General features: G+C 42.8%; 1 protein-coding gene across 2 annotated transcripts in view; it reads left to right on the top strand.

The window, feature by feature from the left end:
- The window catches only part of kif1b (kinesin family member 1B), a gene marked incomplete at its 3' end in the record, with an annotated part of 98,752 nt that overhangs the window by 22,812 nt on the left and 53,868 nt on the right, over window positions 1-22,072 (top strand). For both annotated transcript variants that reach the window (XM_080733810.1, XM_080733811.1), the window contains exons 3-13: window positions 1,042-1,118; window positions 1,732-1,911; window positions 4,321-4,389; window positions 6,855-7,033; window positions 8,747-8,858; window positions 9,944-10,021; window positions 10,133-10,198; window positions 11,813-11,888; window positions 12,299-12,377; window positions 12,634-12,776; window positions 15,791-15,927. In XM_080733810.1, coding sequence (XP_080589936.1) covers window positions 1,042-1,118; window positions 1,732-1,911; window positions 4,321-4,389; window positions 6,855-7,033; window positions 8,747-8,858; window positions 9,944-10,021; window positions 10,133-10,198; window positions 11,813-11,888; window positions 12,299-12,377; window positions 12,634-12,776; window positions 15,791-15,927 — 1,196 coding nt within the window. The remainder of the gene's footprint in view (window positions 1-1,041; window positions 1,119-1,731; window positions 1,912-4,320; window positions 4,390-6,854; window positions 7,034-8,746; window positions 8,859-9,943; window positions 10,022-10,132; window positions 10,199-11,812; window positions 11,889-12,298; window positions 12,378-12,633; window positions 12,777-15,790; window positions 15,928-22,072) is intronic.

Here is a 22,072-nt window from a genome sequence, read left to right as displayed (position 1 = left end):
TGTTGTGGTGTCATCGTCACCATGTCATGTGCATGGACAGAACAGGTGATGGCTGGCTGGCCAGGGAGGGAAGGCTACATGCTTTCCCATTAACTATCACTGTTCTATTGTCTATGATTTGGTGTAGAGGGAAACTAGGAGTGGAGGAGTAGTTTGTGTAGAGCCTTGGGGGTCTCCAGTCTTAAGGTTTAAGTGGTAAATAAGCAGTGCTGCCGTAGTACCCAGATCAAGGATGAAGATAGTGATCACACACATGCATCCTTAGTTGGCTTTCAGTTCATGGAAAAAAAGTAGCTTGCATTCGGTCAATGGTCTGTGTGACTTTTCATTCCAAATATATCTGTGTTAGTGCTGTGATTCATTGCACAGGAAGTTGAAAGACAATATTTATCAGCCATGTTTGAATGACATGTTGTGATTTGTCCATGACGTAGAACTATATTAGGTTTTTTAGGGCTCATTTACAAATCCAGTGGTTACATAACCTTTTCTAAAATATATTTGGTATCTTCGAATTAGTACCCAGAACTAAATGTATTGATGCATGGGCTGTCATATCCTGGCAACGTATGTCAATCCGGCACCGTTGCCCCTGTCCATGCCAAACTTTGCACACACACTCCTTGGATGGCAACTCACAACCTCCACCCCTCATTTCTCACAGCGCCACCATCTCACTAGCGCCACCATCAGGCCGATTTTTGCAAAACACATTTTTGGACACTGCTACTACAGATTTTGGCCTAAAATCACACAAAGCTACACAGTATCTCTAAAGTCATGTCATCAACATGGATCTGTCCCATTTCCCATATTCCCTCCTGATTGGCTACGACTGCCTTCTAAAGTTTGTGTATGCGACCTGACGGTTGCTTATCTCCCGATTAGCGAGTCTTTTACTGGTAATTCAAACTGAAGTAATCAAACCAAGAAAAGCCTATGATGGCACAAAATCACTGTACTGTGCTTGAGGTTAAACTGGAAATAAAAGGAAGTGGCCAAATGTTAGTGGTAACGTGTATCTGTTTTTTCTCCCAACAGTCATTCAAAACCCCAAACAACCAAAGGAACCACCAAAGTCCTTCAGCTTCGACTACTCCTACTGGTCACACACTACGGTGAGTGAGCCTGCACATTCTGATTCTGTTGACACCGGGAAAGCATCTGTGTCATTTTAGATTCATACATACATACACATATACACATATACACACACACACACACACACACACACACACACACACACACACACACACACACACACACACACACACACACACACACACACACAGAGACACAGTATATAAAGCAACATACGTTTTTTAGAAAACATAGGTTGAACAGTGGTTCTCAAAAATAGCAGATATACAAGCTCACAGCGCGTCACTTGGTGCAGCGCTGTGAGCTTGTACATCTTCTATTTGTGAATGTGTTTGAAAAGGATTGACACAAATATTCTCTTCTGGGTGTCCCTGGCACACAACATTTTCAGATGGGGGGGTCCATGGCCAAATACATAGAATATTAGGGGTCCTTAGTATGAAAAAGCTTGAGAACCATTGATTTTAGAAGGCATTATGTGGAATCAGCCTCGCGTCTTAATGGGTTAACAGCGTCTCACACATCTGACAACACCGTGCAGTTATAATTATATACTGACCGAGTTTCAAACAGCCTGAGTAGATTAAATAAATATATATATTTCATTATGTATTTATGTCTTTCCCACAGCCGGAGGACCCGTGCTTTGCATCGCAGAACCGTGTGTTCAATGACATCGGCAAAGAAATGCTGCAGCATGCCTTTGAAGGCTACAATGTCTGCATCTTCGCTTACGGACAGACAGGATCTGGCAAATCTTACACAATGATGGGCAAGCAGGAGGAGGGACAAGAAGGAATCATTCCCATGGTAAGTATAGGTCCCTGCTCTCAACGTAGTATAGTTTTGGAACTATCGGGATGGAGCTAGAAGCATTGAACATCAATAATAATAATAATAGCTATATATCATATCCCACGGGGGAACTTCAGTCAGAGGAGCAGGGGGGGAGGGGGGTCTTGCTCAGAGACACTTGGGACACATTGCTGAGAGCTGGAATCATACCTGGGACCTCCGGGACATCCGGAGTCCTATGCGGGCTCACTAACCATTCAGCTATGGCCGTGGCCGCCCATCACTTGTTGGTCAAGCGCTAGGTCTTGGTTGGTGATAAATGTTACACATGTGCCATGTTTGTAAAATGGATAAACAGAATATCAAAAAGGTATAATCACAATGTCCCATTCAGATCCCATGTTGAAAATTGTGTTGAATACCCAGGACTGTAGATATCACAGGACTCGGCTTCCTGTCAACGGCTTTCCTGTGCAATCTACACTGTCCAATTTGGTCGTTTAAGACATGCTGCCGTATCAAATGAACACAAGCGATGGGGTACTGAGACTGAAGTATTTCAATGCATATGTTGCATGTGCGTTTAGTCATCTACAATTATTGGTTGCCACTTAAAACTGAGCAACTCAGCATTCTTCTCTGAGAGCATACTGCATTAAAGTTATACTGTGTAAGTTGCTAAACTAGTGGTCAGTAGCGCTATTGCTTTTTTCGTCCGTTTTTCGCCCGGAGTCGTCGCGGACCACCGCCGCGGACCACCGGAGCGGCGCCGCAAACCACCGCGACCGATACAAATCCGTGGAGAGGTAGAACGTAATTTTCTGGCCAGGATTTGGGGATTAAGAGGTTAAGAATCCTTCACCATGGTAAACACTGTAGCTGAGCGAGGCTACTTTCTGAAGACCATGGCAGATAAGCTGTGATTGGCCGGTAGTGTATCGTGTGTATGATCAGCGACGTGATTGGCCAACGTATACAGATGATGCAGATGACGCTATTTTTCCGCGAAAACCGGACCCCGGTAAGGATCATAGAAAACATATAAAGAGAAGGCTTTAGAAGCTGAAAATAACGGAGTGGGTGTTCTAAAACTTTAGCGATTTAACAGTTAGGACACTTTTAAGATTTGTTTTATAAAAAAAGGGGCACGGTGGCGCAGTCAGTAGTGCTGTCGCCTCACAGCTAGAATGTCCTGGGTTCGATTCCCGCCGGGGGACACTGTGGGTGCTGGGGGCGTGTTCCCTCCTCCGCGTCATCAGTGCCCACACCCTAGGTGGGGTTGGCAAAAGGGCCTTTCTGTGTGGAGTTTGCATGTTCTCCCCGTGTCTCCTAGGGTAGATACCCTCACAAAAACATGCAGTAATCCTGGTCTCTATAAAGCCTCCCCCTGGCCAGCCGGGGCGCCTGATGGAGGGGAATGGAACTGGTTGGAATAACGTGTTCCTTCCACGCGCTACGTCCAACCGGGGAAGCTCCCCCTGTCAGGTGATAAGAAGCGGCCTGCTCACTCCTCATGCATTGAAGGAAGCATGAGCTCAGTTCGGGGCCCTCCCCAGGATGGCAGAGGGAGAGTAGAGCCCAGGATCACAGCTTAGGCAATTGGCACCGGGTGAAAAAATGGGTTACAAAAATCGTGGGATAAAAATTTAAAGAAAAAAAAAAGAAAAAAAGTTACATGGTATAACTTTAAGAAATTAGGTTCCTAACATTAGCACATCACAATTGAGTTACAGTGTTGATGTTCAGTGGCCTGGATGTTGAGGATACTGGAATGTTACTGGAATGTTCTTGGCTGCCACTTCCTTGATGAATTTAGGCACATTACATTTCTGTTTATTTAATGTCGTCTTACCTTCATCTAAGGCATATTGGATCATTGCATGTCCAATTTCATCAACCCTGTGTTCTCGTGAACCTGGCCTTATTTTCAGTTGAAAAATGTACCTCCCGACCTTGTAGTGATCTTTCTAAATCAGACTCAACCCATTTTTACAAACCTTCTTGATCCAGATCTAGTAAAACCATCCAAACACACTTGAAAATGTATTTTCCATTTCTAATATGCCTCTCCCATTAGACACTGAACACTGGATCCCACTTTGTTTTGTTTTGCTTAGTTATTTAATGTTTTGTTTATTTAGACTTGTATTTAGTGTTACTGTTATGTTTACAGGTCCTTTACTTCATATTTACTTCTGGTTTTACTCTCCTGTATGTCTCGTTATTTTTATGTCTGCATTCTGTTTTATTAATATAGTATGGAGAGACTATGGAGAGAATATCCCAACAAGTCATATAAAATATTATTCCCCTTGTTATATATCCATAACTTATCCATTTATCACATGTCTTACATCTCCCTGTGTGTTTTCCTTCCTGAATGCAATTAATTGACATAAAAATGTCTCTCTCTCTGTCCCTCAGCTCTGTGAAGACCTGTTTGATAAAATCAATGCAGACAACAACAAAGGGGAGCTCTCCTACTCAGTAGAGGTGAGTTTCACACTGCCTGGGGGGGGGGGGGGGCTATTACTCTATGTCCAACCTGTCGCTCGATAGCGGCTGTGCGTGCGTGTGTGTGTATGTGCGTGTGTGTGTTTGTGTGTGCGCGAGCGTGCGTGCATGCATGCGTACATTTCAAGGCTGCTCAACAGCACCTCTCTGGTCACTCAACGGTATTGCAGGCCTGGCTCAGGCTACAGACTGACACACACGGGCGGATACACGCATACACACACGGCCACGCTATGGAGACGGTGTGACCACCGCTCAAAAAAGAAAAAAAATCCCCCTTTGTTTTTGCCTCTGGGGGCACCACCTCCTTTTTGGAGCTGTGTGAAGCACAGGCTCCCTATACGTGGCCGTGTGGGTCTGTCTGTCTGTGTGTCTGTCTGTCTGTCTGTGTGTGTGTGTGTCTGTATGTAGCCTGAACTTCCTAAACTTCGGCACGCCACTAGTCCCACAGTTTTGCCACCACACACTCGCGCCATATGTCAAATCGACCGGCTTACTCGGGAATCGTGGGCTATTACTTTTCTAAGAGAAAGGTTCTATAGTTTAATTGATATTAATTTATTAGTGAATTAATTTTCCCCATTGACTTATAATGGGAATCGCAAAAACTCACATTCAATTATTTGTCTCTCGCAAACCATAGGGGCTAGAGTTTCAAGACTTGGAGAGGAGGTTCATAATGATTTCAAGGATTAAATAAAAAATAATTGTGTCATTTGGCCGCATGGTGGCGCCATAACACCCCACTTTACGTTTTGGCCTGTAACTCTTGAACCGTAGGTCGGAAAATTAAAAATATTTTTTCCCTGGATTCCTTGGGTCATGACGCATCTCCCCATATAGGCCACGCCCATTTGCGCCATGATAGATTTTCCGCCATCTTGAATTTTCTCCAAAACACACTTTTTGCTCCTTTTCCTACATATTTTCTTCAAATGTCACAAAAATCGGTACACATGATCCACACACACACACACACACACACACACACACACACACACACACACACACACACACAGCTCCACTTCACACGGGTGTGATTTTTTGAGTAGAAACAGGAACGTTGGCTCCTCCACTTTCTTAGTCCACTTCCTCCCGGGTGGATCTGTGTATATTCCTACTAACAAAACAACGCTACATGTTTAAGGCAGTGGTTCTGACAGATTCAGCTGTCGGCAGAGTCTGTTTTGAAAGATTATGGAAGCATAAACTCTGAGTTATACTCAGTTACGTGCAGCAGCCGCGCGCAGAAAAACACAGCATTGTGGGCTTGTAGAGGGCGCATCACTGGCGTGTAACTCAGGCTTAGGGTACAGCCACTTCCCACACTCTCCTTGTTTTCTCCCTCTCTCTCTGTCTCTCATGAACCCTCTCTCACCCATTCTCTCTCTCTCTCTCTCTCTCTCTCTCTCTCTCTCTCTCTCTCTCTCTCCATGTCTCTCTCTCTCTCCCTCGAACCCTCCCAAGTCTTGGTGCTCTGTTGACTCTGATAATACATCAATCTCACATTGACTGCAACGTCTGAGCTCTGGGGTTTCCTTAGCAACGGCGCTATTAGGACATTATTAGCTGTGAAAAATAAATGTCTTGTTTGCACAAAGCTCAAAAGTAAATTTGAGTATGAAAATGAAATGCTAGTTGACGCAAGATGATGTATTTTTGAGCGCTGGCAATTCTTTTTCATGCTGTATGGTAATTAGACCCAGGCGATGATTTGGATCATTAGGTCACCAGAATGGATCCACATAATGACATACATTTTTATAATGCTGTCAGTAATAAATAAAAGTATATTTTATGCACTTTGTTTGAATAATGCCTATACAATGCATATGCAAGTATATTTCAAAGTTTCAATTGAATTGAATTCAAAGTTGTCTCACGATACTTTTCATATCGAACAGAGACCCATTGTCTCCCTACTGAGCAAGCATTTGGCAGCAAAACGTCCCTTTAACAGCAAGAAACCTCGAGCCAACAACAATAATAACATCAACAACAACTATAAAAAACAGTCTGCAGCCGTTTCCATGGAAACCATGGAAACCCTTGATCCACAGCCGGCTTCTATTCTATCCTACTTTTAACCCTAGCGAAGGAGTCTGCCTCCTGGACCAAAACATTGAGGAGCCTGATAGTTACAGTACACTATGCTACTATTACAGATTCTAGGAATCACAAATACACCTACACACATTGTTGTAAAAAGTTATCCCGGATAAAAAAATATCATAATATTGCTTCATTGTTGTATAGTTCCTAAGGTTTCTCTAGACGGCAAAGAAGACCTACTTTCACCCCCTTAGCATAACTCTGCACAGCAGCAGACCTACATGATTTAAAACCACATAAATTTAGTTTGCGTACTGTTCCAAGGCGATGCCTTCGCAGCATAGCTCTGGGGGCTCCAACTGATGCTCTATTCTTCATGCTGTGCTTTCTAGGTCAGTTATATGGAGATCTACTGCGAGAGAGTTCGGGATTTACTTAACCCCAAGAACAAAGGGAACTTGCGTGTGCGAGAGCACCCCTTGCTGGGCCCCTACGTGGAGGACCTGTCCAAGCTTGCCGTCACCTCCTACACAGACATCGCTGACCTCATGGATGCAGGCAACAAGGCCAGGTAAGCCCCGCCCCAGGATGGCTCGGAGATCTGTGTAGAGAGGATGGGGTAGTGGTCATTCTAGAGCCAGACCAATAGACATTGTTTGTTTAACTTTTCTGACAACATCTTCATCTGCAGTTATGCGACCCGATTTTTAACAACTTTCAACCATTTTGTCTTGAACATTTTCAAAAGTTTGATTCAAAAGAATTGTAGATTGCTTGAATAAAAATCTAAAAACATTGGTAATCTGTGACCTAGGTCTCAAAATTGGTATCATCAGCAGACCCAAAAATATGGCATTGGGTGGGCTATAGCTAGCTGTGTGAATTGATTAAGAGCCCATTTCCTGTAATCCACAATCCTGTTGGCCTAGAACTGAAACCTGGCAGAATTTAATCTCTAGTACTGCTTCCCCTGTGCAAAGCGGAGTGGACTGCCCAGTGCCCACCCTTCGTTTGAGGGGAAAATGGGGCTAATGATGTGGGAAGTTAATACAGTGCAACACCTAAATCCTGTAGATATGGTCTAATACCATATAGTATAATGATGAATCTCATGTGTTTATAGCAAGCTGCAGATGGGTTTGGCATCAGGAAATGTTCATTTCTAACCTGCATTTTTGACAGGTTGATGGTGACGGTTGACAGAGTGATTGGTGATTGGTTGTTTTTAGAACAGTGTGTACGCACATGTCTGTGTTTGGGTTACAAGACATGAGTGTTTCTTCTATTTTTACCGTGGCTTTCCAGAGTTTTAAGGTCACATAACATAAATAAAAGGACTAAAAGAGAGCACAAATAAGTAGGTCAGATCAGATAGGCTTATTGTCGGTTATCAGCCAAGAAAGCGAGAGTTCATCCCTGTTTCAATGCGCTAGACCCCTGGGAGATGGATTGCTGACGTGGAGCACAACATAATCTCCCAGTACATCAGGTCCCAGCACTTACCGGAGTTACCGCACGACTTGCCGCACACAAGACGCGGTTCCCGCGCTGGGATCAAACCCATGACCTTGTGTTCGACTGAGCTACCCGGACATATACCTCACATATAAATGACTTGTTAAACCAGGGTAGAACTAGAGAAAGTGTGTATGTGTGTGTGTGTGTGTGTGTGTGTGTGCGTGTGCGTGTGCGTGTGCGTGTGCGTGCGCGTGCGTGTGCGTGCGTGCGTGTGTCAACCCAGTCATAATCTTCCCATGCTGACTCAGAAAGCTTATTTCTAGAACATGTTGTTTAAATCCCATATCTCCCATGTGGTGATCCCTGTGAAATGTACTGTGCGTATTTATGTTTGGTGTCCTCACAATATTATCCACCTCCGCTGTATGATGTAATTCCCTGGGCATACAGATATTAAAGCCACGTGAAATTGTAATAGAAGCGATGATTCAAATGCGTCCTGAGATTCATCGTACCTAATCTTGGGGTATCCAATGTATCCAATGTAGTTTCTTGTTCTTGTTAATACTTGTCACTGGTTAAATATACAGCATATAAAACCCAGAGAGAGCTTGACATCCTTATTTTTGGCATGTTATTATAGATCAGAGAAAAAATATCTGATCTACAAACTCGCAGCACGTGGCAACACAACGGGTTGTCAGCTCGTAGGTTGGCTGTTTTCAATACATTTGCGTGACACTGTCATACGACTAAGTAGAAAACAGGGCATGTATTTATGAAAAAGCATAGTAATATGGAACGTGTTTTATGTTTTGACTTGCAGAACTGTGGCCGCCACCAACATGAATGAGACCAGCAGCAGGTCCCATGCGGTCTTCACCATTGTTTTCACACAGAAGAGACACGACAGCGAGTCAGACCTCTCCACAGAAAAGGTCAGAGGGAGAAGGAAAGGCAACCTTCTGTTGAGACTTGGCGTGATCTTCTGAAACTTTTCTTGGAAGTTCTCCATATGTCTTGACTCCAGCTTCTGAAACTATCTTGGAAGTTTTCACCATGTTTTACTTTAACTTCTGAAGCTATATTTAAAAATGCAGATAAAACAAGAAATGCACTCAATATAACATAGATAAGGGGATAGGTGTATATCATGTATAACATGTGTACTACCATATAGGAACATGAAATATGAACTAAATAAGAAATTAAGAAAACATAAAATGTGCCCATACTGAAAATGTGGAAAAGGTTACATAACTAATATCACAAAATGTCACACTCATTACATCATGACCCCATGAACAATCATTATGCTCTGACATAATAAGGGAGGATACTTTCTTACTGGAATTTGACCCACTGCCTACACTTCTTTTAACTCTGAGCTTAGGTTTTAGACAATAGTGAGACTTAGTCAGTGGTGATCTGAGGAAAAGAAATGTCCCTTTGGGATTTTGCTTCCCACATTTCCTCTGATTGTAGTGATAACAAAAGCCACTGTGTTATTCTAAACACAATGCCTATTGTAGTGAGATACAGATTTTATCGCAGGGTCACGTCTCATTTTCCCAGTAGCGTTCACATACCGTTGGTGCCTGTTAAGATTGGCACATTTTCTGGGGCAACTTGCAAAGTGTGTGTGTGTGTGTGTGTGTGTGTGTGTGTGTGTGTGTGTGTGTGTGTGTGTGTGTGTGTGTGTGTGTGTGTGTGTGTGTGTGTGTGTGTGTGTGTGTGTGTGTGTGTGTGTGTGTGTGTGTGTGTGTGTGTTGAATTTGTTCAAAAGATTGAAATAATTCTTAACAGGTTTAAGCAAACAATAAAGCCTCATTCACTGCTGTAACAGTTAATTGCTATAGATCATATTTACGCTGTGGCCATTCTGCTTTTATGTCACACTCTGGGTTGGTTTGATGGAAGAGCAAAATCGCCACAGTGTGAATAAGGTCTAGCAACTGTTGGTGCATCCTACTTATTGGCTTTAGTTTGGTGCATGTTAGAAATCAACGTATTGTATTTTCAGGTCAGTAAAATCAGTCTGGTAGACTTGGCTGGAAGTGAACGAGCAGATTCCACAGGAGCCAAAGGCACCAGGCTAAAGGTAGATCTCCCTTAAGGCTCATTTATATTTATTTCCAACTGAATTATTGCATAAATCAAACCGATGCTTCGGGAATAACACATATTTTTGCTTTATTATGTGTGTTTGTAGGAAGGAGCAAACATCAACAAATCTCTGACCACATTAGGAAAGGTTATCTCTGCCTTGGCTGAAGTGGTGAGTTGTGCATCTTGTCTCTCCGTTTCTCTCCCTCTGTCTTCCTTCTCTTTGACTCTCTCCTCCAGTATTGTCAGGGATTTTGTATGTCACTGGCATGCTGTAAAATTGTCTGCCCTTCTGTTCTCTCTCTCCCTTGTTCTGATAATGCATACCTAAAGGATAACTCTATCAGCAAGGTAAACCCTCTGACAGCTCAACTATTAACATGACAATTATCCTAAACAAAAATCTTAAAGGCAGAGTTGATAATCCTTGTGAAATGTTGATCATGCCACTGTGCCACTGTGTCATTTCCACATTAAACAACTTAAACCCTTTAAACTTAAGTAAACTAATACTTAGTTGATCTTTACTTTTTCTTTTTCGTGACTTTTCTTCTCTCTTCACCATATCTCCGATCTACAAGCTCACAACACATTGCGTTGCAACATTTTGTGAACTTATAGCTTGTTTATTTTCTCCGATATGCTCCCTCCAGAATAGGGATTGTAGGTTAATATGCATTTTTATCACCAGTTCTACTGAAAGCTAAATTCAACACATGAGAATCTAGTTTGGTTTGACCACACAATGATAAAACGAACCAAAGCAAAACAAGGGAAACCATATTTAAACCATATTATTTAGGGATGTCACCGAATAATCGATTTTCGAATATTCGTTAGATTAATCAATATTCGATTTTAATATTTCATAATCGATTTTTTTTTTTTTTTTCGTTTTTTTTTTTTTTTTTTTTTTTTAATACTATTTTTTGGCTTAGTTAGTTAGTTTCAACCAAAATATAGAATATAGGCTAACAATAGTATTAATGATAATAGTAAATGGCCATTGATTTATTATTCACACCAGCACCAACTGTAAACTGTGTAGAGTGAAGGAGCACAGCAGAGTGGCTGCCTGCTACACACTCCCCTCCCCCCCTGACTCAGACACAGGTGTGATTGATTCAGGCTTGATTGTTTGGTACTTGGTGGCCATCATCAAAGAAAAGGGAAAACAGCGTCCTCTGTATTGTAAAGCATCACAGAATCTGTTCTTGAGAGATTAGGTGAACAACAGTACACTGGCACACTAAAAAGAAAGATGAAGAGTAGTAGTTAGGCTACCAATTACCTGAAGAGCCATGTTGTACATATGTAAATGTGCATTGAAATCCAGTAAAAAAAAAAAACCTTTTTTTTTTTTTTTTTTTTTATAAAAAAATAATAACAATTAATTATCGATTTTCGAATAATATTCGAATATTGCTATAGAATAATCGATTTTGATAAAGGTCCATTTTTGACATCCCTAATATTATTAAGTTGTGCAATGGAGAGAAAAAAGAAGAAAATAAAGGGGGTTTGTCAAAACAATTGCATTTCATGATTTGTGGGACCTTCAGGGTAAGCAAAAGGCACAATCTTTGCTCTCTGAATAATCAAATCGGTTATATGACCTTGTTTCTGCTAGAAGTGAGACATTTGTCAGCACACATCTCATCATCTAGTCTCATTGTCTGTGATCATTTGTAATAGTCAGTGCTAACACAGAGAACATTGAATGAATAATGTTAATGGTGCTGTCTTTCCAGACAGCAAAGATAACATGTTATTTTGTTTATCGCAGAGCAAGAAGAAGAAGAAGAGTGACTTCATCCCATACAGAGACTCTGTTTTGACATGGCTGCTGAGAGAGAACCTTGGTATGATATTTATCATAGAAAATTACCTATCTCACTTTTCAGCAGGAAATCCGTTATATCTGATAATAACGCACATGAAATGTTTAGCAAAATGATTCCTGGTAATATGAGGTCTAAAATGACAGACAAAATAGACTGTCTTGTCTACACACTATAGCATTACCGTTCACGTTTTGATTCCGAATCGCATGGTAGACAGGTGTGAGTCTTAGATCATTAGTACCACATGAACATATCAGTTCAGTCTGAGAATAGGTGTATAAACTGAAAATGCCCAATTAAGTACAACATTATTTTTCTTTTTTTTATGCTTGTCCTGGTTTGGTGTAAATCTGATGTTGTGCCCCTCTGTCACAAGGGTAGATTTGCAGAGACACAGAACTGACCCTTTATGGATGCTGTGTTTTCAGGTGGAAACTCCAGAACGGCTATGGTAGCTGCCCTCAGTCCTGCAGACATCAACTATGACGAAACGCTCAGTACGCTTCGGTACGTTTTCCTGTTTAAGACACAACAGTGATTGAAATAAAGTAGTTGTCTTCCACCAGGCCGAAGGCACACATTACGTATCTCTGGGGTGATGTGATCAAGATCTTTCAGATCCCCTTCTAATTGGCTATGACTGCCTTCCAAAGTTTGCGGGCCCTGTGTAGGCAACCCAGATGGCCGAGACCTGCAACACATTTCTAGTCTTCATCCACTGAAGTTATCCTGTGGTTGTCGTTTCTCCACCTTCCTTCGACAGCTATGCCGACCGTGCCAAGAACATCAAGTGCAATGCTGTCATCAACGAGGACCCCAACAACAAACTGGTTCGCGATCTGAAGGACGAGGTGAATCGACTGAAGGACCTGCTCCGGGCCCAGGGCCTGGGAGACATCCTGGACGGTAAGGCTCAATAAGGCACACTGCACAGCTGCAAGGCGTGCAACAATGGGTTTTTCTCTCAGGGTCTACAGTACCACAAGCTGGCATCATCTCCTCTCTGACATTTCATCCGTTGTTGCTCATCCATCTAACTCTGTGTCTGAGGCCCTGCCCTTTCTAGTGGCCACATACTAGCGCCTAAAACTTGATCAAAGCTGCAACTACGACACAGTAAAGAAACTGTGTTAATTTAACTCTAAGAGAGTTCAAATGTGTACTCTCTTTCAAAAGTGAGTGAAATTGGCAAATTCTGTAGTGTTTGTGGACTTAGGATTCAGTATTTACACTAAGGTTCAACTATGGGATTGTATAGATTCCACGTTAATAAAACAATTGACTATATGTTGTGTACCACGAATGGCAGGTGCAGGCTACATTAGAGCACAACACTTAATTTACTGCATATACTCTAAGCTCATAGCCTAGTGAAATGGTGCCTATTAACCATTTCTAATATCTGATTAATTATTAATGAATTCATAATTGCATGCTTAACCTAGCACTTGACAAAAAGCCATCCCATCTTGTCTAATCCTCGTTCTCCTGTTCATTCTCATCCTACTCGGTGAGAAAATGTGTGTAAACGTTTACTTCCATTCTACTGGTCCTGAACTCTTATCCTTTTCATCTTCTCCTGCTTACCCCTCAGTCGAGCCTATGGGGGATGATTACCCAGGAAGTGGAAGCAAATGTGTGTATACTGTATATGAGCAGTGGTAGTCGTGCATCGTATATTGACTGCTTTTTGCACTACTACTGCTAGCTAAACTAACATTGCTTAATATATGCCAACCCATTTCCCCTTGTGATAATATACCCCCCAGCTTTTTGCATGTCAGTGCTGAAGATGCTAAAGCTAAACATAAGGAAATGCAGAATTGCAAGGCTTCCACTGGCCCGCTGATGTGGCTACAACTAGCATACCACTAGATAAGCATGCTTTGCACTCGCATTGGTTTGATAAATCTAAATTATGGGGCTGAGGCAGAGCTACATTATTTGCTGGTTAATAGACAACAAAAACCCACGATGTACAGATTGAAGTCTTAACTTCATTAACCCCTGATTCCATCTGAATATGTTGTCTGTCTCCTCCCCCACCCCAACCCTCATTTTTACCATTATAATCTCACTCTCTCCAACTCTTCTTCTTGCCAGTGAGCTTGTGGTCTGCACTTTTATTTGATTTTCTTCTTTCATTTTGACTAATTATCCACTGCAGGTGACAATGTTCAAGGCATTAGAATGCAGCTACTCAGTCAAATTGAGGCTCAGAACAACAGGCGGAAAGGTGCATGATTTTACTTTACTGGCTAGCCAGACTAGAGGTATTTGTATCCAGTTGGTGCTCATTTGAAGTGTTTTGCAGTAGTATTGAGTCAATAGTTAGACTTGTAAATATAGTACAAGCTAGTGTGCTTTCTTTTTTTGCTTTATTCTCCAAAATCCCCAACCTTTCCTCTCTTGCTCTGTCTTTTGTTCTATAATGTCCTTGTACTGTAAATTCTCACAAACTGCAAAGTGTGTGTATGTTCACCTAATAATTATACATAGAGAAGAGCATACTTCTGGCTTATTTTCCCCTAAATACAAACATACATTTGGCTCATGTTCTCCCTTTATGTTCTTCAATAGGTAATGAACTAGGTCTTGATTCCTAATTCACTCCATTAGGAAAGGCATAACCTGCCTGCCCTTCTACAAATTTTAACTATAAATGTCAGCACCCAAATAATTCAATGACTATTATCAGTTTACCCATTGATTATCAATGGGGTGAACATTAGGCAAAAATAGCAAATCTACAAGTTCACAACGCATCACATTGTGAGCTTGTAGATCGTAAAGATATTTTTGTATAGAACGAAAACAAAAGGGGGCCTAGTATAGGGCCCTGAGGGACTTTTAACTTAACTTAAGTGGTTTTAACTTACGTTGAGAGGACAATGTTTCTGAAATGTTCTCCTCGAGAATTAGAGAGAAAAGTCTCTTGTCACTTGAGACACCCTTCAGGCCATTTCTTTGAGATGATGAGCAAGCTGACCTTTATACGTAGAGGCTGCTCTGGCTGTGTGACTGTGTGTGTGTGTGTGTGTGTGTGTGTGTGTGTGTGTGTGTGTGTGTGTGTGTGTGTGTGTGTGTGTGTGTGTGTGTGTGTGTGTGTGTGTGTGTGTGTGTGTGTGTGTGTGTGTGTGTGTGTGTGTGTGTGTGTGTGTGTGTGTGTGTGCGTGCGCAAATCGAACGACTGACCTACAGGCTGAACTTTGGCAGCATGTGCCTATATGTATCACTGTCATGTCTCCTCCTTGCATCCTAAGTCTCCCTCCCATAGTCCAGTTGATGCAATGCCAGCAGTTTTCACACAGGGCATGCATTTCAAGACAATAGACAACTCTGTATCTGTGAACCAATTTAACACAGTAGAAATAATGTCATACATTTTAATAGTTGGATGACTGATAATCTCTAATTATGGCCTGTGGTAAAGGCAGGGTGCCTGGTTAATTGTGGCCTTCGGAGACTCTTTAATTGAATTAAAGCAACAAGCTTTTTCCCAGGAAGTGGAATTGAGTGGCACTCGTTTAGGATTTGATAACTTGCCGAGCTCCTAGCCTTGAGGCATTACAGTACCTGGTGTGAAAACTGCTGCTCTGTGTAGCTGACCATTTTGCTGGGTGTTTGTCTTAACCCTTTGGTGTGTGATATCTGTGTCTTACACTGCTGTTTCCTCCTCTTTGTCCTCTCTCTCCCTCTTTCCCCAACTCCCCGTCCTTTTTCTTATTATTTGTTTTATATTTGGTTCCTCAATTTTGTGTGCCGTCTACTCCTACCCTGTGTCTGTCTCTCTGTGTCTTTCTCCCCCTCTGCCATCTCTCTCTCTCCTGGTGTTGGCTCAGACCTGAAAGACATAACCAACAATAAGCATAGATACTTGCTAGCCTCAGAGAATCAACGCCCTGGCCATTTCTCCACAGCCCCTATTGGTTCCCTGACAGCCTCCCCATCTTCTGGCTCGCTCTGCAGCCAGGTGGGCCTGCTGCAGTCGGTCACCAGCATCCAGGAGCGCATCATGTCCACCCCAGGAGGAGAGGAGGCCATTGAGAGGCTCAAGGTAAATCATAGGCCCCGCTATGGTCTCGAATCAAGATACATGGGCAGTACCTACAGTAGGAGGGGACACAATCTTGTGTGTAGTTTTGTGTTGCTCGGACATTGAGGCTTAAATTATATTCCATTGCAGAACCCTTTTGACAAGAGTTTTTAACCAAAATATGCCTACTTACTGTAGAGCATGCACAAGAAATGTGATGCTGATCAATCCATATTCCAGCCGTTTTTGGAGCTGTGTGAAGCACAGGCTCCCTATACGTGGCCGTGTGGGTCTGTCTGTGTGTCTGTCTGTGTGTCTGTATTAGAGTTCTCAACGGGCCTGAAAATTAAGGCCCGGCCCTAACTGGGCCCGAGTGGGCTGACCCGAAGCCCGGCCCGACCCTAACAATTATCATCATTTTCGGCCCGAAAACCCGAAAGCCCGAGAGAGAGAGAGAGAAAAAAAGAAACGTCGCCAGTAGGCAGCTGGCAGCACGAGAACAGACATATAACAGTTGGCGAAATGGCAACTTCACATGTTAAATTGTTCATGAAACATGCAAGGTTCTGCACAAAATGTGCTAACGTTAAATCCCTGTTGTTGTCAACAGTCAATCTCAATCATACAGCTCTCATCCTCTCTCCCCCTGCCGTCGCTGCCTGCGTGATTTATGTTTCGTCCTTTCAACGGTCACGCAGGCAGCTGGTTCGGCAGATCTATAAACCCAAAACGTGTTCATCTGGCTTGCATTCTGGGCTTGCAGATCTGTTGTTTAGTGCGCGACACCACCTGACCACCATGCTTAAACATATACAACTCAGGCATGTAATAAGCGGCGCGCTGCGGCTGTAAAACCCTTTAATATAAATGCACACAGCAGCAGCAAAGGACACTTGATTAACCAGAAAGCATAATGGAATTAATAATATCTTACCAGCCGAGATGATCGTCTCTATAAGGTAAGAGGATGTCAACGTATGGTGCTTTTAGGTTGGTCATGTTGATGTTGTTGTTAATACAATCCTCTTAAGTCCTTGTCAATAATATCCAGGTTGGTTCTGCTTTGAATGTACTTTTCTTGGATTTATAACTTATTACAAACTTGTGAAACTGCCTGCTGCCTTTTAATTTAACATGCAGCTCCAAACTTTCATCGTAGCCGCTCCACACGGAGCTAACGGTGACTCGCTGCCTGTCACAGACTTCCGTATATCCAAAGGTTTCGATTGTGACGTCATCACAACAACCAGACTGCTCTATGAGACTGATAGACTATACTTCCGTATGCGTCACCGATTATCCTTGGTCCATTGGTTAGGAACTTAGGCAGGTTTCAGTGCTGCGCTGAAGACAGGCAGACAGCGATATGCGCCTGTTCTCTGTTGCTTGAGTGACGGAGCCCGGAGCCCGGCCCGGCCCGACTAATTATTATAATTGTTGGGCCCGGCTCGGCCCGATAACGTCGGGTCGGGCCGGGTAGGGTCGGGTTCGGGCCGAATTTGAGAACTCTAGTCTGTATGTAGCCTGAACTTCCTAAACTTCGGCACGCTACTAGTCCCACAGTTTTGCCACCACACACTCGCGCCATATGTCAAATCGACCGGCTTACTCGGGAATCGTGGGCTAGTAACTTGCTAAGAGAAAGGTTCAATAGTTTAATTGATATTAATTTATTAGTGAATTAATTTTCCCCATTGACTTATAATGGGAATCGCAAAAACTCACATTCAATTATTTGTCTCTCGCAAACCATAGGGGCTAGAGTTTCAAGACTTGGAGAGTAGGTTCATAATGATTTCAAGGATTAAATAAAAAATAATTGTGTCATTTGGCCGCATGGTGGCGCCATAACACCCCACTTTACGTTTTGGCCTGTAACTCTTGAACCGTAGGTCGGAAAATTAAAAATATTTTTTCCCTGGATTCCTTGGGTCATGACGCATCTCCCCATATAGGCCACGCCCATTTGCGCCATGATAGATTTTCCGCCATCTTGAATTTTCTCCAAAACACACTTTTTGCTCCTTTTCCTACATATTTTCTTCAAATGTCACAAAAATCGGTACACATGATCCACACACACACACACACACACACACACACACACACACACACACACACACACAGCTCCACTTCACACGGGTGTGATTTTTGGAGCTGTGTGAAGCACAGGCTCCCTATACGTGGCCGTGTGGGTCTGTCTGTGTGTCTGTCTGTGTGTCTGTATGTAGCCTGAACTTCCTAAACTTCGGCACGCTACTAGTCCCACAGTTTTGCCACCACACACTCGCGCCATATGTCAAATCGACCGGCTTACTCGGGAATCGTGGGCTAGTAACTTGCTAAGAGAAAGGTTCACTAGTTTAATTGATATTAATTTATTAGTGAATTAATTTTCCCCATTGACTTATAATGGGAATCGCAAAAACTCACATTCAATTATTTGTCTCTCGCAAACCATAGGGGCTAGAGTTTCAAGACTTGGAGAGGAGGTTCATAATGATTTCAAGGATTAAATAAAAAATCACACCCGTGTGAAGTGGAGCTGTGTGTGTGTGTGTGTGTGTGTGTGTGTGTGTGTGTGTGTGTGTGTGTGTGTGTATTGCAGTTGATGCTCAGGGCAGGCTAGACTCAACGGCACCTCTCTGGTCACCCAGGATCATGTGTACCGATTTTTGTGACATTTGACGAAAATATGTAGGAAAAGGAGCAAAAAGTGTGTTTTGGAGAAAATTCAAGATGGCGGAAAATCTATCCTGACGCAAATGGGCGTGGCCTATATGGGGAGATGCGTCTTGACCCAAGGAATCCAGGGAAAAAATAATTTTAATTTTTCGACCTACGGTTCAAGAGTTACGAGACAAGTAGGCCGTTATAGCGCCACCATGAGGCAGAGTGGAAATGCTTTTGGGGATTCGTTGAGTATGCCACCCCCAACCTGTGGTTGAAATTCAGTGTTGACTGGACCTTTTGTTTGTGATTTATGGCTATTGTTTGCAAAACGGGCCCCTCCCGCTAACTTTGGAAGCCCGTTACGAACGAACGGAATGGACTATCGCAATATCCCTTGAGTATGTTCATTGCATAGGTTCATAGATCATGTGTACCGGTTTTTAAGACATTTGAAGAAAATATGTAGGAAAAGGAACAAAAAGTGTGTTTTGGAGAAAATTCAAAATGGCGGAAAATCTATCCTGGCGCAAATGGGCGTGGCCTATATCGGGAGATGCGTCTTGACCCAGGGAATCCAGGGTAAAAATAATTTTAATTTTCCGACCTACGGTTCAACAGTTATAGGCCAAAACGTAAACTGGGCTGTTATAGCGCCACCATGAGGCCAAATGACACAATTATTTTTTATTTAATCCTTGAAATCATTATGAACCTCCTCTCCAAGTCTTGAAACTGTAGCCCCTATGGTTTGCGAGAGACAAATAATTGAATGTGAGTTTTTGCGATTCCCATTATAAGTCAATGGGAAAAATTAATTCACTAATAAATTAATATCAATTAAACTATTGAACCTTTCTCTTAGCAAGTTACTAGCCCACCATTCCCGAGTAAGCCGGTCGATTTGACATATGGCGCGAGTGTGTGGTGGCAAAACTGTGGGACTAGTAGCGTGCCGAAGTTTAGGAAGTTCAGGCTACATACACACAGACACACAGACAGACCCACACGGCCACGTATAGGGAGCCTGTGCTTCACACAGCTCCAAAAATATTTGTGTCATTTGGCCGCATGGTGGCGCCATAACACCCCACTTTACGTTTTGGCCTGTAACTCTTGAACCGTAGGTCGGAAAATTAAAAATCTTTTTTCCCTGGATTCCTTGGGTCATGACGCATCTCCCCATATAGGCCACGCCCATTTGCGCCATGATAGATTTTCCGCCATCTTGAATTTTCTCCAAAACACACTTTTTGCTCCTTTTCCTACATATTTTCTTCAAATGTCACAAAAATCGGTACACATGATCCACACACACACACACACACACACACACACACACACACACACACACACACACACACACACACACACAGCTCCACTTCACACGGGTGTGATTTTTGGAGCTGTGTGAAGCACAGGCTCCCTATACGTGGCCGTGTGGGTCTGTCTGTGTGTCTGTCTGTGTGTGTGTCTGTATGTAGCCTGAACTTCCTAAACTTCGGCACGCTACTAGTCCCACAGTTTTGCCACCACACACTCGCGCCATATGTCAAATCGAACGGCTTACTCGGGAATCGTGGGCTAGTAACTTGCTAAGAGAAAGGTTCAATAGTTTAATTGATATTAATTTATTAGTGAATTAATTTTTCCCATTGACTTATAATGGGAATCGCAAAAACTCACATTCAATTATTTGTCTCTCGCAAACCATAGGGGCTACAGTTTCAAGACTTGGAGAGGAGGTTCATAATGATTTCAAGGATTAAATAAAAAATAATTGTGTCATTTGGCCTCATGGTGGCGCTATAACAGCCCAGTTTACGTTTTGGCCTATAACTGTTGAACCGTAGGTCGGAAAATTAAAATTATTTTTACCCTGGATTCCCTGGGTCAAGACGCATCTCCCGATATAGGCCACGCCCATTTGCGCCAGGATAGATTTTCTGCCATTTTGAATTTTCTCCAAAACACACTTTTTGTTCCTTTTCCTACATATTTTCTTCAAATGTCTTAAAAACCGGTACACATGATCTATGAACCTATGCAATGAACATACTCAAGGGATATTGCGATAGTCCATTCCGTTCGTTCGTAACGGGCTTCCAAAGTTAGCGGGAGGGGCCCGTTTTGCAAACAATAGCCATAAATCACAAACAAAAGGTCCAGTCAACACTGAATTTCAACCACAGGTCGGGGGTGGCATACTCAACGAATCCCCAAAAGCATTTCCACTCTGCCTCATGGTGGCGCTATAACGGCCTACTTGTCTCGTAACTCTTGAACCGTAGGTCGGAAAATTAAAATTATTTTTTCCCTGGATTCCTTGGGTCAAGACGCATCTCCCCATATAGGCCACGCCCATTTGCGTCAGGATAGATTTTCCGCCATCTTGAATTTTCTCCAAAACACACTTTTTGCTCCTTTTCCTACTTATTCTCGTCAAATGTCACAAAAATCGGTACACATGATCCTGGGTGACCAGAGAGGTGCCGTTGAGTCTAGCCTGCCCTGAGCATCAACTGCAATACACACACACACACACACACACACACACACACACACACACACACACACAGCTCCACTTCACACGGGTGTGATTTTTGGAGCTGTGTGAAGCACAGGCTCCCTATACGTGGCCGTGTGGGTCTGTCTGTGTGTCTGTCTGTGTGTCTGTCTGTCTGTGTGTCTGTATGTAGCCTGAACTTCCTAAACTTCGGCACGCTACTAGTCCCACAGTTTTGCCACCACACACTCGCGCCATATGTCAAATCGACCGGCTTACTCGGGAATAGTGGGCTAGTAACTTGCTAAGAGAAAGGTTCAATAGTTTAATTGATATTAATTTATTAGTGAATTAATTTTCCCCATTGACTTATAATGGCAATCGCAAAAACTCACATTCAATTATTTGTCTCTCGCAAACCATAGGGGCTAGAGTTTCAAGACTTGGAGAGGAGGTTCATAATGGTTTCAAGGATTAAATAAAAAATAATTGTGTCATTTGGCCGCATGGTGGCGCCATAACACCCCACTTTACGTTTTGGCCTGTAACTCTTGAACCGTAGGTCGGAAAATTAAAAATCTTTTTTCCCTGGATTCCTTGGGTCATGACGCATCTCCCCATATAGGCCACGCCCATTTGCGCCATGATAGATTTTCCGCCATCTTGAATTTTCTCCAAAACACACTTTTTGCTCCTTTTCCTACATATTTTCTTCAAATGTCACAAAAATCGGTACACATGATCCACACACACACACACACACACACACACACACACACACACACACACACACACACACACAGCTCCACTTCACACGGGTGTGATTTTTTAGGTTAGCTCCCGTCCACACACACACACACACACACACACACACACACACACACACACACACACACACACACACATACACACACAATAGATATGGCTAGCATCTCGCACCGTTATGGGGCGGCAGTGGCTCAGGGGTAGAGAAACCGTCTAGACTCAGAG

Source organism: Nannobrachium achirus, assembly GCF_963921795.1.
Source record: "Nannobrachium achirus genome assembly, chromosome: 9".
Lineage (NCBI taxonomy): Eukaryota > Metazoa > Chordata > Actinopteri > Myctophiformes > Myctophidae > Nannobrachium > Nannobrachium achirus.
The sequence above is the reverse complement of the archived record's forward strand: the minus strand, read 5'-3'. Positions and strand labels throughout refer to the sequence as shown.